At 38.6% G+C, this 20,397-nt stretch overlaps 1 protein-coding gene across 3 annotated transcripts in view; it reads right to left on the bottom strand.

Moving 5' to 3' along the window:
* Window positions 1-1,689: 1,689 nt before the first annotated feature.
* LOC126481080 (uro-adherence factor A) overlaps window positions 1,690-20,397 on the bottom strand; it is a 150,782-nt gene continuing 132,074 nt past the window's right edge. For all 3 annotated transcript variants that reach the window (XM_050104568.1, XM_050104567.1, XM_050104570.1), the window contains 3 exons: window positions 16,110-16,264; window positions 2,733-2,813; window positions 1,690-1,967 (listed from right to left, as the gene is read on the bottom strand). In XM_050104568.1, coding sequence (XP_049960525.1) covers window positions 1,830-1,967; window positions 2,733-2,813; window positions 16,110-16,264 — 374 coding nt within the window. In that variant the 3' untranslated portion in view covers window positions 1,690-1,829. The remainder of the gene's footprint in view (window positions 1,968-2,732; window positions 2,814-16,109; window positions 16,265-20,397) is intronic.

Below are 20,397 nucleotides of genomic sequence, written 5' to 3'. Positions count from 1 at the left end.
AATTTGCTGGGAAGTGGCGGTGCGGTCCCCTACGGCACTGCGTAGGATCCTACGGTCTTGGCGTGCATCCGTGCGTCGCTGCGGTCCGGTCCCAGGTCGACGGGCACGTGCACCTTCCGCCGACCACTGGCGACAACATCGATGTACTGTGGAGACCTCGCGCCCCACGTGTTGAGCAGTTCGGCGGTACGTCCACCCGGCCTCCCGGATGCCCACTATACGCCCTCGCTCAAAGTCCGTCAACTGCACATACGGTTCACGTCCACGCTGTCGCGGCATGCTACCAGTGTTAAAGACTGCGATGGAGCTCCGTATGCCACGGCAAACTGGCTGACACTGACGGCGGCGGTGCACAAATGCTGCGCAGCTAGCGCCATTCGACGGCCAACACCGCGGTTCCTGGTGTGTCCGCTGTGCCGTGCGTGTGATCATTGCTTGTACAGCCCTCTCGCAGTGTCCAGAGCAAGTATGGTGGGTCTGACACACCGGTGTCAATGTGTTCTTTTTTCCATTTCCAGGAGTGTATTTAAAGCGTAACACATGGAAAAATGATCAACATTATATGTGATCTTAGAGACAAATATTATATGTGAAAGCTTTTCTTTTCTTGTAGAACACTATTTACATTAATTTAAACCTTTAACTTTTCCTGTTTGTGTGGTCACAAAGCTTAACAGAGGTGTTGCTATTGGCTGACTACATCACATGTCCTACACTCTGAATATCCGCCATCATCGGCTGGCGAGATCACGTGACATGTTCTTACAAAAGCGCATCACAATCTCAATTTCAATGCTTCAGAAAGTAACGTGTGGCGTTTGGTGGAATTCGAATTTATACTTTCCTAATATGAAAATATGCAGCATACAGGTTGCTGCACATCACAGATCTTGCTTTTCTCCCCTAAGTATTGTGTCGGGAAATTCTAAGCCGGTGTATAAAACCATAACGATCCAATGGATTGATATGTTTTACAGTTCCAAGGAAAAGTATACTGTCACTTAACATGGAAAAAGTGTATTTTCACCTGGAAGAATGTGTATTTTTAACTGGGAAAGATGGGAATTTTTTTTCTTGTCCGCATATACACCCTGTCATTCAAATTTCCAGTTAGCCACCTCCATGTTAGCTGACTCAATGGACCTTCTCCAGTGTCTAATGTCACTGAGTGTCTAGACTGCTTGCAGGACATGACAACTGTGATAAACAGCTTTCTTCCAGCACATACTACCACCATCTGGGAACATGCAGAAACAAAAACAGGTGACGTGCAGAAAGCACATGGTGGAAAGTATATGCTGCAATTGGGCACAGGAAATGAAAAGGTGGATGTAGCATATATGCTGCATGCTGACTGATAAGTTTAAACAAAAGTGATATTGTGTTATTTAAACATAATACCTAAAACAAATGAAATACATTTCTGGTCCATGTATAACATCTTGTTTGAGTTAATGATATCTGTAATGCACAACTTATGAAATGAAAAAGGGAAGAAAGAACAGTAACTATTCACTTAACAAAAGTAGCAATGAGTGATGGTTTGAACAAATATCTCACTTTTTCATTTGCAATTCTAACTCTTCCCCCACTCCTATCCTTCTCTTCCTCTTGCCTTGCCATAGAACTGTCTCTCTCAGTTTGTGTACAAATATTTCATGTCAGGTGTAAAGGAAAGGGAATTGCTGGTACCTGCACAGTACTTTAATTATAAGATAGGAATTTAATTACTGTATGGTACACATATTTTATATACAAAAAATAATATTATGTTCCATTATTTCAATTCTGTAATACAAACTTTTACACCCAATACAGAATATAAAAACTTATTCCTCCCATTCCTGATCTGTTTCTGCACATAAGTGCCTCTGTTCCAAACATGATGTTGAACTATTTTCTGTTAGTCTTGAAAGTGCAGCTTCAATCACTTGTTTGTTTATATCCACTTCCTCTGACTGTGTTTCCTGTAATAATAGAAATATTATGTTCACAATAGTTATTTACAAGCAAAAGAAATGCAATTTAACAAAGCTGTGGTCAGTAATTGTGCACATAAAACACTGACTGTCATATAATTGCAACCACCGTAAAAGTAAATCAGCACTCACTGTACAGATTGGGCCTCAAATACTGAACAGTATAACTTCTGTGTTTTACTGTGAAAGTAGACAATCCAACAAAATCTCTCCTATTTTACAATAATAAAACAAAGTAATATTCACTCATAGAATTAAGACCTTAGCACATTAATTCTTTATGTTCTTTTATTTATTTAGCCATCCGTGAACATTTTAAAATGTCTCAAAAATAACCCAGAAAGGAGATGGATACATGATTCTTCACTGGCTTTGTTATATATAAGTTTGGCTAAAATTTTAGCACTGGCAACTGAAATGAGCCAACACACAGTAATTCTGTTCTGTTCTCCTTATTTCAATTTATATTATTACATTCATAACTGCATATTTTTATGGCTCTTTTCTTTTACAATTAATTAAACATCTCTCTCTCTCTCTCTCTCTCTCTCTCTCACACACACACACACACACACACACACACACACACACACACACACAGAGAGAGAGAGAGAGAGAGAGAGAGAGAGAGAGAGATATTCCCGTACACAAACACCCATTTTTAGAGTACAACTGTATTTCACATATTGTAATAAGTACCACTGAATACTTTCTAAAACTGAATGTAATTCAAGTGATGAAAAAGCTACTAACCTTGAAACATGCATCTGTTAATGCTTCTTGGTATTGAAGTCTTGCAACCTGCAATGCCGCCACCAAAGAATGAAAATTTTTCTGTAAAAAAGATATAAATGCTGTATATTGGTAAATATAATGTCAAATAGTGAACAGAGCAGCCATCCACTCTACATATAAGTTGAATAGTTTAGAGATAAATGGAATGCATTATTCAACTCTTTTTTTTTTATTACAGATGAGTAAGTTCATAATACCTAAAATGATAGTGCTTGGGCAGACAGAAACAATGATGCTCTGTATAGATTTTCTATATGAAAATGATGTCAAAATATACAACACATTGGCACAGTGTGCCAGCAGACACAGTAAAAAAGAAAAAGTTCTATATAAAAATAATGTCGTGTGGCTAGGGCCTCCCGTCGGGTAGACCGTTCGCCTGGTGCAGGTCTTTCGATTTGACGCCACTTCGGCGACCTGCGCGTCGATGGGGATGAAATGATGATGATTAGGACAACACAACACCCAGTCCCTGAGCGGAGAAAATTTCCGACCCAGCCGGGAATCGAACCCGGGCCCTTAGGTTTGACAGTCTGTCACGCTGACCACTCAGCTACCGGGGCGGACTAAAAGTTCTATTATCAAAATGTCGTCACTTATCACCTTTCATGGTCAGTATATCAGATTGCCATATACAAGACCTGGTTTCAAGTGCTTCCTGCTAGGTGGGAATGATGAAGTATGGTCCATTCAGCCTTGCAAACACAACTGAAGAAGTACTTTAAGGAAAAGTAGTAGTATATGTAATTTTACCATTCAGATTTAATTCTTCTGCGATTTCCCTAAACTACTTCAGGTTAATGTTTGGCTAGTGCCAAAGTACAGCTCTTCATAATGTATGCTGCATGCTATATGGGAAAGATGGTAATTCACTAACAGCATTATGCATTAAAATAGTGCTTATGTCTTACAGACAGTTACAGAAGAGATTCATAATGAATTCATTTATGTTGACAAATTTATTGGGTATGACAAAGAGGCACTTTTGACAGCCTCTTCATGTGTTGCAGCATTTAAGTGTCATTTCCTTCCTGTCATTTTCTTCATTACTGTCATTTCACATTTTGACAAGATAGGGATCCTAGACTGATGCCCACAAAACTTCAACTTTGTGAAAAGCATCATATTTTTGGGCGCGCTTTAGTGCTCTCAAATGAATCAATTTCTAATGCTGAAATTTCAGGCAGCTTTCAGACATAAAACAAAATACTGGATTTATTCCTGCTGCCTTAAATGCTTTGGGGAAATTAGAAGTGCCACTGGTAAAGCAGATAAACAAGTAAAAAAAAGTGATTAAATTAGAAGCTGTTTGTGGTAAAGTGGTAAAAGAATTGTCAGAGAAAATGGAAAAGGTGTCAGAAGATAATGAAGGGTATCTATAATACATTGTGTTCCATTTCAGTGATTTTGTTGGGAAGAAAGATCTCTCTTAATCATTTAGATTTTGATTCACATGATATTTTCCATTACTAGTCAAAAAAGTTTTTTTCAGTACAGGTTTTGCTGGCTGACAGTAGGGGACCATCTTTATTTGAAAATAGGCACAGGGCACTCACTATATATTGCAACTCAGATTTCATAAAGTTCTAATGATGTCACTATAAAGCATGTTACATCAAATTTCATAGTTTAGCTTGCTTCTCGTGAACATTTTATTCTTAAATAAAAAGTACATTATCATTACAACAGAAATTTTATCTCATTTCAATACAATTAGGTCACATATTTTATGTTATTGTGCATATTTTTGTAAGTTTTTCGTCACAACAGTGTATTTTTCAGTGTATATGAACTGGATCATGCGGATTTTTTTTCCACATCATACAACATACAAATCAAAACAGTCCTTTACTTTCCTCATTGACTCATCAATATACAAATGAAATAACAGTGGTCAAAATGAGAAACCCTGCCTTACACCTTTCCCAATTTTGACCTCTTGTATGTTTTGATATCTTGTATTATTTTGTCTTGCTGATTATAGTCTGCTTCACAGAAAGAAAGGGGATTACTGTTCTATATCTCCAATTGACACAACACTACCTAATAATGGAAAACATTCTGTTCCACTTTCCATTATAAAAAGCTTTCTTGAAACCCATGAATGCAATGTTTATTTCCTTATTTTTTCTAACTTTGCCCTCTATTATTAACCTTAGCATTAAAATTGCTCTTGTTTCTTCTAAAACAAAATTGGCCATCTCCTAATTTACTTTCAAATTTTCCCTTTCATTCTTCAGTAATATCCTCTTGTTACTGATGCCTGCAAGGGTGATAGTTTGTGGAAGCAGGGGGGGGGGGGGGGGGGGGGGAGGGGGGGGGCTAACATTTTGGAAGACATGTGGTGACTTGTAAGTAGAAATAAAAGCAGTTTCAGTTCTGATCCTGTAAAAACCTGCATAATTCTGACTTTTAAATAATTCTCTTGAAAGAGAAACCTATGATTACACTAAAATTTGTGGGCATACTGCAAAAACCCATTAAGTGCTGATTTTGTCATTTTTGAGTTATGTATGCATTCTGCATCAGAAAATCAATATCTTTCATCTGGAGAAACCAATTAAGTGCAGTTCTCACTCTAAGAAGTTAAAACATATGTGGCTGAAATCTGTTAAGCTCATAGTGCATCATTGAGGTGTACTTAAATGATTTTTCCTGCACTTTGTCAATGGGCTTGGTGACATTATTTAAACAACAATAATCCATCAAGTTCACTTAATGAATTCCAGCAGAAAGATGTATATGATATATTGGAGACAAATTTTATAAATACTTTGTGGTATGTTTGTGTTTCTTAGCTTCAGCTACCAGAAAAGTGATCTAACGTTGGTGTACAATTATATTACTGTGAACTGTGTGACGTGAATATTATTGTCCATTAGATGAAACATATTGAAGATAAATTTGTTGGAGGAGTGTGGTAAGTCTGTATTTAGTATTATTCTCAACACCGGTATCAATGCTAGTGATTCAATGTTGGCCTCTAGCAACATCACCTTACCTCAAAATGTGACATCTGTATTATAGTCAATTACTGTAACTGAGATGCATGAATAGATTAACGCCCATTGTAGCAGAAGCTGCTGTGAGTGCAGTAACATTGTGCCAGTTGACTACGGTGAGTTTAATTCTAAAAAAATGTTTTCAAGAAGTGCACTACTTGTGCCATTGGCCAAGAAAAGACACCCACAGAAGATGAAAGAACAGATAAGCAATAAAATGACACTCCAAACATAAACTTAATTCTTACAATGCACTGACATTTTAAAGTGCATGAAATAATTTTATTTCATATTTTTATTTTAAGAAAATGAATTTGTATATCAAGTGCATCAATTGGAAGCAGAGCAGATGATCCAAACAGAACATATGGCGAAGTCCCCACACAGATGAAGATACAAAATAAACCTAAGCAGAAACTGTGTAAGGTAAGCCCAGGTGGTGGGAGGAGGGGGGTGCTTTTAGTGAAATGGTAAAGCACAGTGCAGAAGAGATTGATTTTGACTCTGATTGCTCTAGCAAGGATCCTGGCTACAAACCAGGTTCTACATATACATTTACATCTATATTCTGCAAACCATTGTGAGGTGCATGGCTGAGGGTACGTCCCATTGTACCAGTTATTAGGATTTCTCCTTATTAGGGTTTCTCCCTGTTCCCTGCAAGCAGTAATTATTCTAATCTTATCCTCACTATCCCTATGTGAGTGATTTGTAGGGGTTTGTAGTATATTCTTAGAGCCATTATTTAAAGCCAGTTCTTGGAACTTTGGTAGTAGTCTTTCTTGGGACACTTGATGTCAATCTTCAAGAGTCTGCCAGATCAATTTCTTCAGTTTCTCCATGACACTCTCACACAGATCAAACAATCCTGTGACAATTCAGCCTGCCCTTTTCTGTATATGTTCAATATCCCCTGTTAGTCCTATTTGGTATGGGTGCCACAAACTTGAACAATATTATAGAACCAGTGACACGAGTGATTTGTAAGCACTCTGATTACACTTTCCCCATATTCTACCAATGAACTTAAGTCTACCACCTGCTTTACCCACAACTGAGCCCATGTGATCATTCCATGTCATAGCCCTACAAAGTGCTACAAACAGGTATTTGTGGCACAGTGGTTCTAGGCACTACAGTCTGGAACCGCACGACCGCCACGGTCGCAGGTTCGAATCCTGCCTCGGGCATGGATGTGTGTAATGTCCTTAGGTTAGTTAGGTTTAAGTAGTTCTAAGTTCTAGGGGACTGATGACCTCAGCTGTTAAGTCCCATAGTGCTTCCATTTTTTGAAACAGGTATTTGTATGAGTTGGGCAATTCCAAGGTGCGATTTGTGCTTTTACCAGTGTGGGGGGGGGGGGGGGGTGGATGTCTTAGGGGGTTAGTAGAATTATGTATGTTACTAGCTTGGACCATGGCGTTACACATGGTTAAACAGCTAATTATAAATAGATGTTAATGGCAAAACTCACTATTCATGGGTATGCAATATCTTTTAAAAGTATATTATAGGTAAAGCTTATTTACAAAATCATTTATATACAGGTATAAGAGGGGAATTCAAAAAGTAGAGGCACATTTGTGAAAAGCTGTACTTATTCTGATGATAGAAAACTGAAACATATTAAAAGTATTAACAGTAAGACTTATTAAAAACTTTCAGTGTTCGGCTCCACAAATTTAAATTATATGTAAAGTTTTACTCCAGTGAGTGGGAAATAAACATCCCAGGTTGAGATGCATAAACTAAAACCAGAGGAGGGGATGGTCTGATGCAGAGGGGGGGAAATCCCCGCCATCCTCCCCTGCAAATCGCACACTGGGCAATTCCAACAGTGACTCCTTGATATTATAGTCATAAGATACCACGTTTTTTCGTTTTGTGAAGTGTACGGTTTAACATTTACAAACATTTAAAGCAAACTGCCAGTCTCTGCACCACTCTGAAATCTTATCAAGATCTGATTGAGTATTTATGCAGCTCCTTTAAGATAGTACTTCATTAGAGTCTGAGGTTATTATTAATATTGTCTGCAAAGTAATTAGTACACAACATGAACAGTAAGGGCCCGAACACACTTCATTGGGGCACACCTGGCGATGACTCTCCATCTGAGATAATATGCTGTGTCCTCCCTGCCAAAAAGTTCTCAATGCAGTCACAGATTTCACGTGACAGCCTTTATGATTGTATTTTTGTCTATAAGTGTAGGTGTGGTACTGCATCAAATACTTTCCAGAAATCAAGAAATACTGCATCTACCTGGTTGTCTTGATCCAAAGCTTTCAGTATGTCTGTGATAAAAGTCAAGTTGGGTTTCACATGATTGATGTTTTTGAAATCCATGCTGGTAGGCACTGAGAAGCTCATTCTGTTCAAGATACATCATTATGTTTAAACTCAGAATATGTTCTAAGATTCTACAACAAATCAGTGTCAAGGATACTGGACAGTATTTTTGTGGATCACTTCTACTACCCTTCCTGTAGACAGGTGTGACCTGTGCTTTTTTCCAAGAACTGGGCACAGGGTATTTTTTTCAAGGGATCTATGATAGATTGTAGTTAGAAGAGGCACTAACTCAGCCACAAATTCAGTATAGAATCTGACAGGGGTTACTTCAAGGCCTTTTCAGTTTTAACGATTTCAGCTGTTTCTCAACACCACTGACACTAATACTTATTTCACTCACCTTTTCAGTGGTAAGAGGATTAAATTGGGGCAACTCTCCTGGGTTTTCCTTTGCAAAGGAACATTTGAGAATGGAGTGAAACTTTTGCTTTGTTACCATCAACTTCAGTTCCTGTCTCATTCACTAGGGACTGCATACTAACTTTGGTGCTACTAAGAGCCTTTACATATGACCAGAATTCCTTTGGGTTCTGTGCAAGATCACTTGACAATATTCTGCTACTGTAGTTACTTAAGGCTTCACACATTGCTCTCTTGACAGCCAATTTGTTTCATTCAGCATCTCTCGCTCAAGTTTCTTTACAGTGACTATATACAATGGAGGTTCCCTAACATTATGAACTGTTCTACTGGGTACATATCTATCGAGTGACTGGTCAGCTATTCTTTTAACCTGGAGCCTGAGTTCCTCTACATGCTCCTGTCCTGTGCTGAAAGTTCCAAGTTCCTCACTGAGATATGGCACCATTGATTTTTTATCTAGTTTACTAAACATATACATATCTTTCTGATTGTTTTAGCTGTCCTTTATGTTTTTGTAATAATTGTTGCCACTGCCACATCATGTTCACTGATTTCAGTTTTGAAGGTGATATCCTCAAAGAGCTCAGGTCTGTTTGTTGCCATTAGATCCAATATATTTTCACCATGAGTGGGATTTCTAACTATCTGTTGTAGGTAGTTTTCAGAGAAGGCATTTAGCAAAGTTTCATAGAATGTCTTATCATGCTCACCACTATAAAAATTGTAATTTTCTCAATTAATTGTTGAATGATTAAAGTCTCCACCAACGACTACAGTATAACTAGAGAACTTGAGTACAAGTGAAATGAGGTTTTCTCTAAAGTTTTAGGTTACATCAGGAGATGAATCTGATGGGCAATAGGAGGATCTTATAATCATTTTGTGCCCACCCGTGACACTGAGTCTTGCCCAAACAATCTCACATGCAGCTTCAATTTCTACCTTGGTGGATTTGAGTTTCTTGTCTTCTGCAACAAATACACCACCACCATTTTCCATTTGCCTATCCTTTCGATATGCATTTAAATTTTACCCAAAAATCTTACTTCTGTCAATTTCAGGTTTCAAACAGCTTTCTGTACAAAGTATTATGTGAGCTTCATTGCTTTTCATGAGCACTTCAACCTCTGGCAGTTCATTGGGACAGCTTCAGCAGTCTACCATTATGATTTTAATACTCTCACCTGTGGGAGGTATTTCTTTTGATCTTACACTGATACTTCTGGGTTTCCTACAGCTAACATTATCTGGATTGGATGGAGAGTCACCTAATCTAAAAAAAACCTTGTGTACACCCCTCCACAGCAGCCTCTGATGTGTAGTGCACTCCTATTTAGGGAAACCTTACAGTTCTCAACCCTACAGCACAAGTCCAGAAAGACGCAGCCATAGAAAATTTTCATACATTGGAGTCTCACTATTCAAGGAAATCCACAAAATGACTGTACTAAGACCACAAACTAAGTATACCTAAAATTTACAGTCTGAATAACTCAAAGAAAAATATTTTGTCAAAACTACAATCTTGTCTTCTACAAACCTAAAAAGAATCAATGTCAAAATGTGTGAGAAAGCAAAGAGTTATGAAGAAAACAAAGTGTTGGCAACATAGTATAATGAGCATATTGCAAGAAAAAATGGCAATCAAGCAAAATCTGCTGATGAAGAAAAATGTAAAGTAGACAAGACCTTCATGCACTTGAGTAATGATAACAAAATCAGCAGTAATTAAATACAGCCACTGGTTTTGTTGTTATCATTTGAGCGCTGCAGTCACAAGAAAGGTTCACTGTTATAATGAAGCCAGAAATTGGAGAAGCGCATGATCAGCAGCAGAAGAAGTCAGGAGTTTACTCATGTGAGCCTAAATGTGCGGACCAGTCGTTCACCCTCACCGTTTGACTGTGGATGGAACGGAGGGGCCATTACATGCATGACACCGTGACGGGCACAAAAATCCGCAAAATCGGAAGAGGCAAGTTGCGGACCATTATCAGTAACAAGAGCAGAGGAAAGGCCTTCCAAAGAGAAAATGCGAGCTAGAGCATTGGTGCTTGCCGCGGTGGTAGGCGACGTGCAACGGACAATGAAAGGGAAGGTAGAGTAGGCGTCAATAACGAGAAGCCAATAAGTACCTAAAAAAGGTCCCCCGAAGTCAGCATGAATACACTCCCAGGGCTTCTCCAGCGAAGGCCACAGTGACAAAGATCATTTCGGGGGGGCGGCCTGTGACGCACAAGGGCCACAGGCAGGGACTATGTGTACGGTTTCAGAGTTGATGCCGGGCCAGTACACATGACGGCGCGCCAGAGATTTTGTGCGAGAGACACCCCAGTGCCCTTGGTGAAGGAGGTGCAAGACCGAAGCACGCAAAGATGCAGGTACCACAACATGCGGCGAAGCATTGTTGATGGAAAGGAGGATAACACCATCCCTAGCCATGAGGCGGTAACGCAAAGCGTAGTAGTTCCGCAACGGATCAGAAGTCTTAGCGGACGGACAATCTGGCCAACCCTTCTGAATACAGCGTAAAACCTGGGAGAGGGTAGGATCAGAACCCGTAGCAGCTGCCAGCCGGTCCCCGGTGATGGGGAACCCATCCACAACTCGCTGCTTGGCAACATCCAGGTGGAAACACAAAAGTTCGTCCTTATCAAATACCAGATCAGGATCCATGGGAAGGTGAGACAGTGCATCAGCATTCGCATGTTGGAGGCAGTGTGCAGCCTTGTCGGGAAGCGACACTGATGGATGAAACAAGGAAACAAGTGGTTTGTGGTCCGTAACAAGATGATATTTGGATCCATAGAGAAAAACACCAAACTTATGAAGAGCATAAATAATGGCCGAAGCTTCTTTTTCAATTTGAGAGTATTTTAGCTGGGCACCTGTGAGCGTTTTGGAGGCATAAGCAATGGGTTGTTCAGAACTGTCAGAAAAATGGTGCGCAAGGACTGCATCAACCCCTTATTGCGAGGCGTCTGTGGCAAGAACAAGATGTTGGCCAGGTCGATAAGTAGCCAGGCACAGGGCGTTTCAGCATAGTCTTCAATTTCTGGAAAGCAGCTTCGCATGATGAGGACCAGTGAAAGGGCACGTTTTTATGCAACAGGCGATGCAACGGCGTAGCCACCGAAACCGCAGATGGTAAAAACCTGTGATAGTATGCTATTTTCCCCAAGAAGGCCTGCAGTTCCTTAACAGACGTAAGGTGAGGAAGGGCATTGATCGCAGCGACAGTTTGCTGAAGCGGACGAATACCATCCAGAGAGAGTTGAAACCCCAAGTACATGATAGAGGCCTGAAAAAATTTTGATTTCTGAAGATTACACTTAAGACTGGCAGTCTGTAAGACATGAAAAAGTGTGTGGAGATTCTGAAGATGTTCTTCAGTGGTGGAGCCAGTGACAACAATGTCGTCCATGTAATTTATACACCCAGGGACAGGGAGCAATAATTGTTCCAAGAATCACTGAAAGAGAGCAGGGGCGCTGGCAACCCCAAATGGCAATCGTTGATATTGATAGAGGCCGAAAGGTGTGTTAAGGACCAGGAACTGCCGGGAAGCAGCGTCGAGAGGACGTTGATGATAAGCTTCTGACAAGTCAAGTTTAGAAAAATACTGGCCTCCAGCAAGTTTAGTGAACAATTCTTCAGGTCGGGGCATAGGGTACGTGTCGATGAGGCATTGAGCATTTACAGTGGCTTTGAAATCGCCACAGAGACGAATATCACCATTGGGCTTAGCAACGACAACGACAGGAGAGGACCACTCGCTGGAAGTGACAGGAAGCAAGACTCCTGAAGCAGTGAGACGATCCAGCTCCCATTTGACCCGATCATGAAGGGCCACAGGAATGGGCTGAGCCCGAAAAAACTTAGGCCGAGCAATGGGTTTGAGTGTGATATGAGCTTCAAAGTAGTTTGCACGGCCTAACCCAGGAGACAAAAGGGATGAAAATGTCATTGACAAGGAATCCAATTGAGCATAAGGAATAGCATCGGAGACAATATTGACAGAGTCATCTATGGAGAACCCAAAAACGCAAAAGGCGTCGAAACCAAAAAGACTCTTCACATTACTATGGTCGACCACAAATATGGAAACAGTGTGAACGATGGATTTGTAAGATACCTCAGCATTTAATTGTCCCAAGAGAGAAATCTTCTGTTTATTGTACGTCCGTAATTGCCTAGTGACAGGTGATAAGATTGGAGAACCCAACTGAAGATACGTCTGAGAATTGATGATAGTGGCAGCAGAACCAGTATCCACCTGCATGCGAACGTCCCGACGAAGGATTTGGACAGTGAGGAATAACTTCCCTGAAAGGGAAGAATTACCATTGGCAGACAACACAGAAGCAGAATCAGCGTCACGTTCATGAATGTCAGGTATGCGGTCGGATTTGTAAATGGAGGACACATGATCCTTCTTTTTGCATTTGTAAAATACGGCCCAACGTTGGGGACAATCCTCCCGTGAATGTTTCATAAAACACCGCGGACATGAAGGAAGTTGCCGTGGGTTTTGCTGCAGTTTCTTAGAGGTTTGTTTATAGTTAGGCCGAGGCTGTGCTTGGGAGCGCACTGCGGCCACGTCAGCAGGCGGGGACACGCCACATGCTTCGTCAACAGTGCACAGAGGTTGTAAGTCCCCGACGTCACCCCCTGCCTCTATTTCCACTCCAGCAGCGTGCGAAAGGTCAAAAGACTGAGCGATGGATAGGACTTCATGTAGAGTCGGATTTGCCAACTGAAGGGCACGTTGCCTAACTTCTTTGTCGGGCACCGACCGGATAATAGCATCCCGTACCATGGAATCGGCATAGGATTCTTTGTGAACATCAGTAACAAATTGACACTTTGGACTGAGGCCGTGAAGTTCAGCAGCCCAAGCGTGATAGGATTGATTCGGTTGTTTTTGACAACGATAAAAGGCAACACGAGAGGCTACTACATGCATATGCTCCTGAAAATATACGAACAGAAGTGAGCACATTTCAGCAAAGGACAAAGACGTAGGATCTTTCAAAGGATCCAATTGCGACAACAACTGATACATTTGAGGTGAAATCCATGAAAGGAACAGAGACTTACATGTTTGGTCATCCGCAACATGAAATGCTAAGAAGTGCTGTCGAAGATGTTTTTCGTAATCAGACCAGTCTTCCGCCATCTCGTCGTAAGGAGGGAAAGGAGGGAGCAACAACGATGAGAGACGCCCCGCATTGGATGCCGTGAGGAAATCACGAATCGTATGTGTGAGAAGCATTTGCTGTTCAATGAGACCTTGCAATAGTTGCTCTAAAATAGCCATGGAAACCCGTGGGTGAATGACGAAAAAGAAAAGTCCACTACCTCATCACCAATTGTTATAACGTCAAGTTAAACAAATATATTTCAAGGACGACACAATACATGCAAGTCACAGATCAAGTAAACAAAGTAAAACGTGTGTACGCTGTAACAGTGAAATCAGAACTGAGTCCAAGTCTAGCGGCTGCTGGCTGGCTGGCCGCTTAGGTGACGCAGCTGCTGCATGGCTGGGAGACAGCGCAGCATGTAGAGGACACGCGTAACTGCGCAGCGGCACTTTGAAAGATCGGCGAGTCACAACATTCACCTTATGCAGTACATGAATTGAAACATGCAGAATCCAAGGATTTATCTAAACTTTCTGCATCTATCATTAAAAACAGAAGTACTGACAGTTTGGGAAATAAAGTTAACTGGCTAAAAGTGAAATGTTTTTGCTGCCAAAAACGCAAGTCAGGTGTGATAAGAGTACAGATACAGTCATTCATAACATTATAAGGAAGTACACACATTCATATTTAAATATGAAAAATATTGACTTACAAGATCTTCATCCTAAAATTCTTCCAATAAGTGGAAAGAAAAAGAAATACCTGACACAGTTATGCAAAAAGAGGTACATTCCTGAGAGATTTCACACTGGTATAAGTCTCTCCCTACTTCAACTGCAGCCACCAGCAAAGTTCCTGAACCTTGTATAGAAGACAGTGATAGCAGTGACGCAGATGTATAAAGTGCAGGAAAACATAACTTCTTTAGTGTTTTATAATCATTTAATGAACCAGTAAAATGACTGGTTATACTGATTCCAGTTCTTTAATGATGTGTTTTTAATATAACTGTTCTCAAGTCGATAAATAATTTGAATGATATCTGCCAAAACCACATAAACACAGCAATATTTGTTTTTTTCTGTTGATTGTTTAAAAAAATCCATTAACTAGCCAGTTGTGCATCAAGCTTTTATAAAAAAAAAAAAGCATCATTAATTAATTACTGCTGTAGACAATCCCTGTGATGACAGAATTATTTGTGGCTTGAAAACGAAATTAAAAGTTCAGTTCTCTCAATACTTCATAAAATACAGTTAACGCATTTTTGCAGTAAGCCCTTTAATTTTTCCTTTCCCATCAAGGTGGGAGGGAATAGCCCCCCCCCCCCCCCCCCCCACAATTGTCCCAAGGTATGGGGCCCCTTGGATGCATTTGATACTAGGTTGATCAGATGATAATTTTCACATATATCTGCTCCTGCTCTCTTTGGAATTGCAATAATTATGTTCTTTCCCCCAATTATATAAATTTCATTTGAGATCTTGTTCTGTCCTTTGGAATTACACTGGCATTTCATTAGTGCCAGGTGATTTGTTCATCCTAAGTTTGTGCAAAGCATTAAAAAAATACTGTATCTCCTTTAACACCTTTTTGCATCGTCTCCTCATTCATATTGATTTTCAAACTTACACTATTACGTCACTGTTTATTTGTTGAAGTTTATCTGCACAAAAGACAAATAACGTAATGTCAACAGCAAAAAGTGGTTCTGGTATGTTCCTTCATTTCCCAGAACAGTAATACTGCCATGGAATATCTCTCATAAACCCTAAGCAAAATCCTCTTTCTCAAGAGAAGTAACAAAGTGAAGACAGACAGAGAGAAATATAAAATGGATAAATAATTACTTTAGATTTGTAGAACGCTACACATTCTTGAAAAGAGATAAAATTAATAAATATCATGTTGCTTGCCATGCAGTTTTGTTTCTCGTTTCTTAGGCACTGAGTGGGTAAATGTACACAGCCGTCAAAGTAAATAATAATTACAAATGACACACCTACTCCTAAAATTTGATATCATATTGAAACTTAATAATTCCTTTAGAACAACTGTAAATGAATCCATAATGGAAAAAAATTAAGAGAAAGCCAAAGTCACACTGTCTGTATTGTGAACTTTCATTTTCATACTTTCTTATCTCCTTTGATAGTACAGATAATAGACTTGGGAAATAAACAAAAACTAGTTGAAAATTGCTAAAAAGCTTTAAGCAGATAGAAATCACAAAAGACAAATACATATACATCTATGCTCTGCAAAGTGCTGTGAAGTGCATGGCAGAGGGAAGCAATAGTAAAAAACATGAAGTTTATTGGTTAAGCATAACTGATAAATTTGTTATACATAAAAGTTATTGCTGATATAGATAAAAAAAATAAAAGTTTGAAGTAAGCGATACCTATTCATAATAAATACACAAAATCAAAATGAAAAAATACTTTCTGAAAACTCTTCTTTACCTCAGTTCCATCATAGTTAATGATACCAATGCAACTCACAGGGACTTTTTTGAATGTGATTTTCCCAAGTGACCTCCTTTGTAGGGCAAACACATATGGTATCTCCTGTTTCCGTGCACCTTCCTTAAGCTGTTCCACAATATCACATATTCCCCCTAAATAAATAAAAAAATATACAGGTAACAGTAAATAGCAAGTTCAAAGTATTTTTTACACACACACACACACACACACACACGGAGAATCTTATGCTATTTAATGATAAGGCAAAGTAAACTTATATGGCTTTACAGCCTGGAGTGCCGAAGGGATACGTTATGCAGTCTAGACAAAGAGATTTTTTTTCCTCCACACACACTAATACCTTTCATTAATGAAATATGAAGTATATGAGAAGTGTTATAATTTGTTCATTTTGTTGACAATGAGGCAGAGAAAAGAGAAGAAAGATTCGAGTTTAAAGAGGTCATTAGAAATGGAATAAACAGACAGACAGCACATAGTGCTAAGTGGACCTCCAACCTTAATGTTTCCAACCAATGGATTACTCACAGTTACACTGCCAAATACTCTTTCTCCATGAGACCCCATGGAAACATTTGTAATTTAATCAAAGACATCAGCAAAACACCACACATCTCTTTCCCTTGCTGGCTATATACTGGTGATGAAAATTTCTTCCATCACCAGTACTCAAAATCTGCAGTACTACATAAAGTGTGACAAGAAAGTGTACATTAGAAAGGTTGTTACAGAAGAGTAAATGCATTATGGTGAAACTCATTTAGCCTGTGTACTTTGCAGTTTTTTCTCTACCCGTAAGCTTAGCTCTCATTTTTCCACATTGCATTTGCCTTTCTTTATTCTCCTTTTTGTTCTTCTCCTCTTTCCTTTATTTCATTTTTCTTTTTCTTTGCTACTCTGATTTTGGAAAATAAAACAGCCAATCTGCTAGCAAAGAAAATATTAACAGTTACATATTAAATGTACTTACATTTTCATTCATTCATTCACACATCATGTTCCACAAATACCCACATGAAGGAGAGCTTTGTGGAAGTGGAACAAGTTCCATATTAATAAGCACAAGCTGCCACTGGAGGCTACTTCTGTAAGTACCTTAACAACAAATTATGATAAATGTTAATCTACTCATTCACTACAGGGCATGGGTTGGGGGGGGGGGGGTGTCCTCTCATTCTGGGGTTTTAGTGACTTGCCTTTTCCTTATAACGTTATTTAACCTGTCTCTCTCTTCTCCCCAAGGAAGGAACTACTAGTACAAAAGCTAGGATAATGTGTCACTTTTAATTTCATACATGTCTGTCAGCAAAACTACACATTTCGTCTCTTAAAGTTTAGCACTAGCCAGCGAGGATTTAATTTTCCTTCAATATCATCTGTTACTCATATTTGGTATGGGTCCTATACAATTGAGCAATATTCAAGGATGGGTCACACAAGAATTTTGTAAGTAGTCTCCTCTGTACTTCAATCAGTATCTCAAAATCCTACCAAAGAAAAGAAGTCTGCCACACACTCTATCTACAAATGAACGCATGTGACCATTCCATTTCATATCCTCACAAAGTTTTACACTCATGTATTTTTATTAGTATTGCAAACAAGGGAAACTCCAGTACAGGTCATATAGATTTAAAACCATTTTTTATTTTGCATATTGATTTCAATCACTAAGTGACCATCTTCAAGTGCTAAAATAAAACACACAAAGTTAAACCTCAACTATCAGTTTTCAATGGACAACATTGAGTTTTGCACGATAAGACTAAAGTCCAGTGGACTGATAATCATGTTTGAAAAATCATCAGACGAACATTGTCCGCAGAACCCAAGACAGAAGCAAACAGGCAGTTTGTCAACAAGTGGCCACAAAAGCGTTAACAATTTTGCACAAAATATAACTTCAAACATCAGTGTTCATAGTCAAGGACATGCCAAACTGAGCCATCTGTTAACAAAAACTTACGCAGTTAAGCTCCATGTTTGCAGTGGATGTCATCAGTGCTCTCTTTATTGAATATGTTTATAATACAGAGTAGTTGTTCGTACAGTGGAAGACAATAGCTCATACAGAAATTTAAAGTAAATAAAACACAGAATTACAGAGTCAAAAATATTTTGTCAAAAAAACAGTGCAAAATAATATTAATGATGTTAGTGCTAACCAGACTGTTGAATGGAATGACAAGTAGTTTTGAATTGGTTATGTACCAACAGAATTGTCTTTTCCATAAATATGTTTTAATGAAACACCAATATTTTCAATAAAACTGTAGAGATGTTTAAAATACATATATATCTTATTAAAATATCTTGTCCACCTGTAATGGGTCAAAACAAGATCATACATGTATGCCCTCTGGTGTGTCAAATCCATATACATCTACTTCAATGTCACTTTACAAATTATTTACATGATAGTGTACACAAATTACAAATGAAAGACCTTTTTATTCTTTCAACAGATCAGTATTATGGACAAACCATTTTCAAAATATTTTCTTGCAGATGGCTGACCATTTGATGTACTGATTCAGTGTGCTTTCTGTAATATTAATATGAACTTTTTATACCAAAAGATGCATATTGCAAAAAATGTGCTAACATACTCTGATGTTATGAATCATTAGAAATATATTGAGGACCAAGTTAGCAAAAGAAATGTGTAAAGATAAAGCGTATGAAAAACATTCTCAAATTGTGAGCAACTGTTGTGGCACTATATAAGCAATCACTTAAAGGTGTGTTAACATCTTCAAGTTTCTCCTTGAGGTACGACACTACTGTGTCTTTATTTAGTTTGCTGAACCTGTAAATCTTCCTATTTATTACAGTTGCTGTTTGTGCTTTGATCATCACTGTTGTTGCAACTGCTTCATGACCATAGATACTATTTTCAACATGAACATCTTGTAAGATATCAGGGCTATTTAGCGGCATTATATCTAACACATTTCCATTATAAGCGGATACCTAATCTATCTGTTCTAAGTAGTTTTGAGGGAATGTATGTAGTATTGTTTCAAAGGAAGACTTATTACATGCACCATTTAGAAAATTTAACTATCCCAATCAATTGTTGGCTCACCAAAATTTTCTGCACTGAAGACAACATGATTGGGGAACATATGTACCAGCAAGCTCAGATTTCCTCTAGGAGCTTCAGTTACATCTAGGGGTGAGTCTGTTGATCAAAAGAAGGATCCAGTTGTAAGTTTATGCCCACCCCTGATATTGAGTCTTGCTCAAACAATCTCACATGTAGCTTTAATGTCTACCTTGATGGATTTGAGTTTTTTATCTGCTGCACTGAATACATCATCTCTATTCCCCACTAGCCCATCCTTTAAATTATTTATTTATATTTTTAATATAAAAATTGGAGTTACTAATTCCTAACCATCAACTTTGACACATTACAATAATAGAAATTCCTCTACAGAATAGGAAGAGTTGTCCAAGCAGAAACTTTTTCAGTTTTTTTTTTTTTTTTCAAATTTTACTTTGCTTTTTGTCAGACGTTTTATATCACTAGGTAAGTGGTCAAAAATTTTACTTGTAGCATTGTGTACCCATTTTTGAGCTAAAGACAACCTTAATGGCATAATGAATGTCATTTTTTCTTCTGGTACTAATTATGCACATCATTAGTCCATTTGAACTGCAGTGGATATTTACAACAAACTTCATGATGGAATAAAAATATATCGTGAAGCAGTAGTCAAAATGCCCCATTCCTTAAACAGATGTCTACAAGAGGGCCATGGGAGAGCGCCACATATTATTCTCACAGCACATTTTTAAGCAATGATGACTTTCTTCTATAACGATGAGTTACCTCAGAACATTATTCCATATGACATTACTGAATGAAAATAAGCAAATTATGTCAACCTACTGATTTGTCTCTCATCACGATTTACAGTGATTATTAAGTGCAAATGGGGCTGGACTAGGTTGTTTTAGGAGTTTCAAAATGTGCTTTTTCCAATTTAAATTATCATCAACATGGGCACCTAAAATTTTTGAATTTCCACACTATTTATTATTTTCTCCCCATGTGTTACACCTTCCACTGCTAAGTAGCTCTACATGTTGTGTATTTTTAAAACTGAGAGTGAGAACACTTGCAGAAAATCAGTCAATGACACTTTTAAAAACACTGTTGACCATTTCTTCTGTTGCTGTTATGTATGCTTGGATTGATTACAATACTAATATTATCTGCAGCCAGAACCATTTCTACTTCTTGTATACTAGAGGA

Source organism: Schistocerca serialis, chromosome 5, assembly GCF_023864345.2.
Source record: "Schistocerca serialis cubense isolate TAMUIC-IGC-003099 chromosome 5, iqSchSeri2.2, whole genome shotgun sequence".
Taxonomy (NCBI): domain Eukaryota; kingdom Metazoa; phylum Arthropoda; class Insecta; order Orthoptera; family Acrididae; genus Schistocerca; species Schistocerca serialis.
This window is presented reverse-complemented; position numbering and strand designations above follow the sequence as displayed.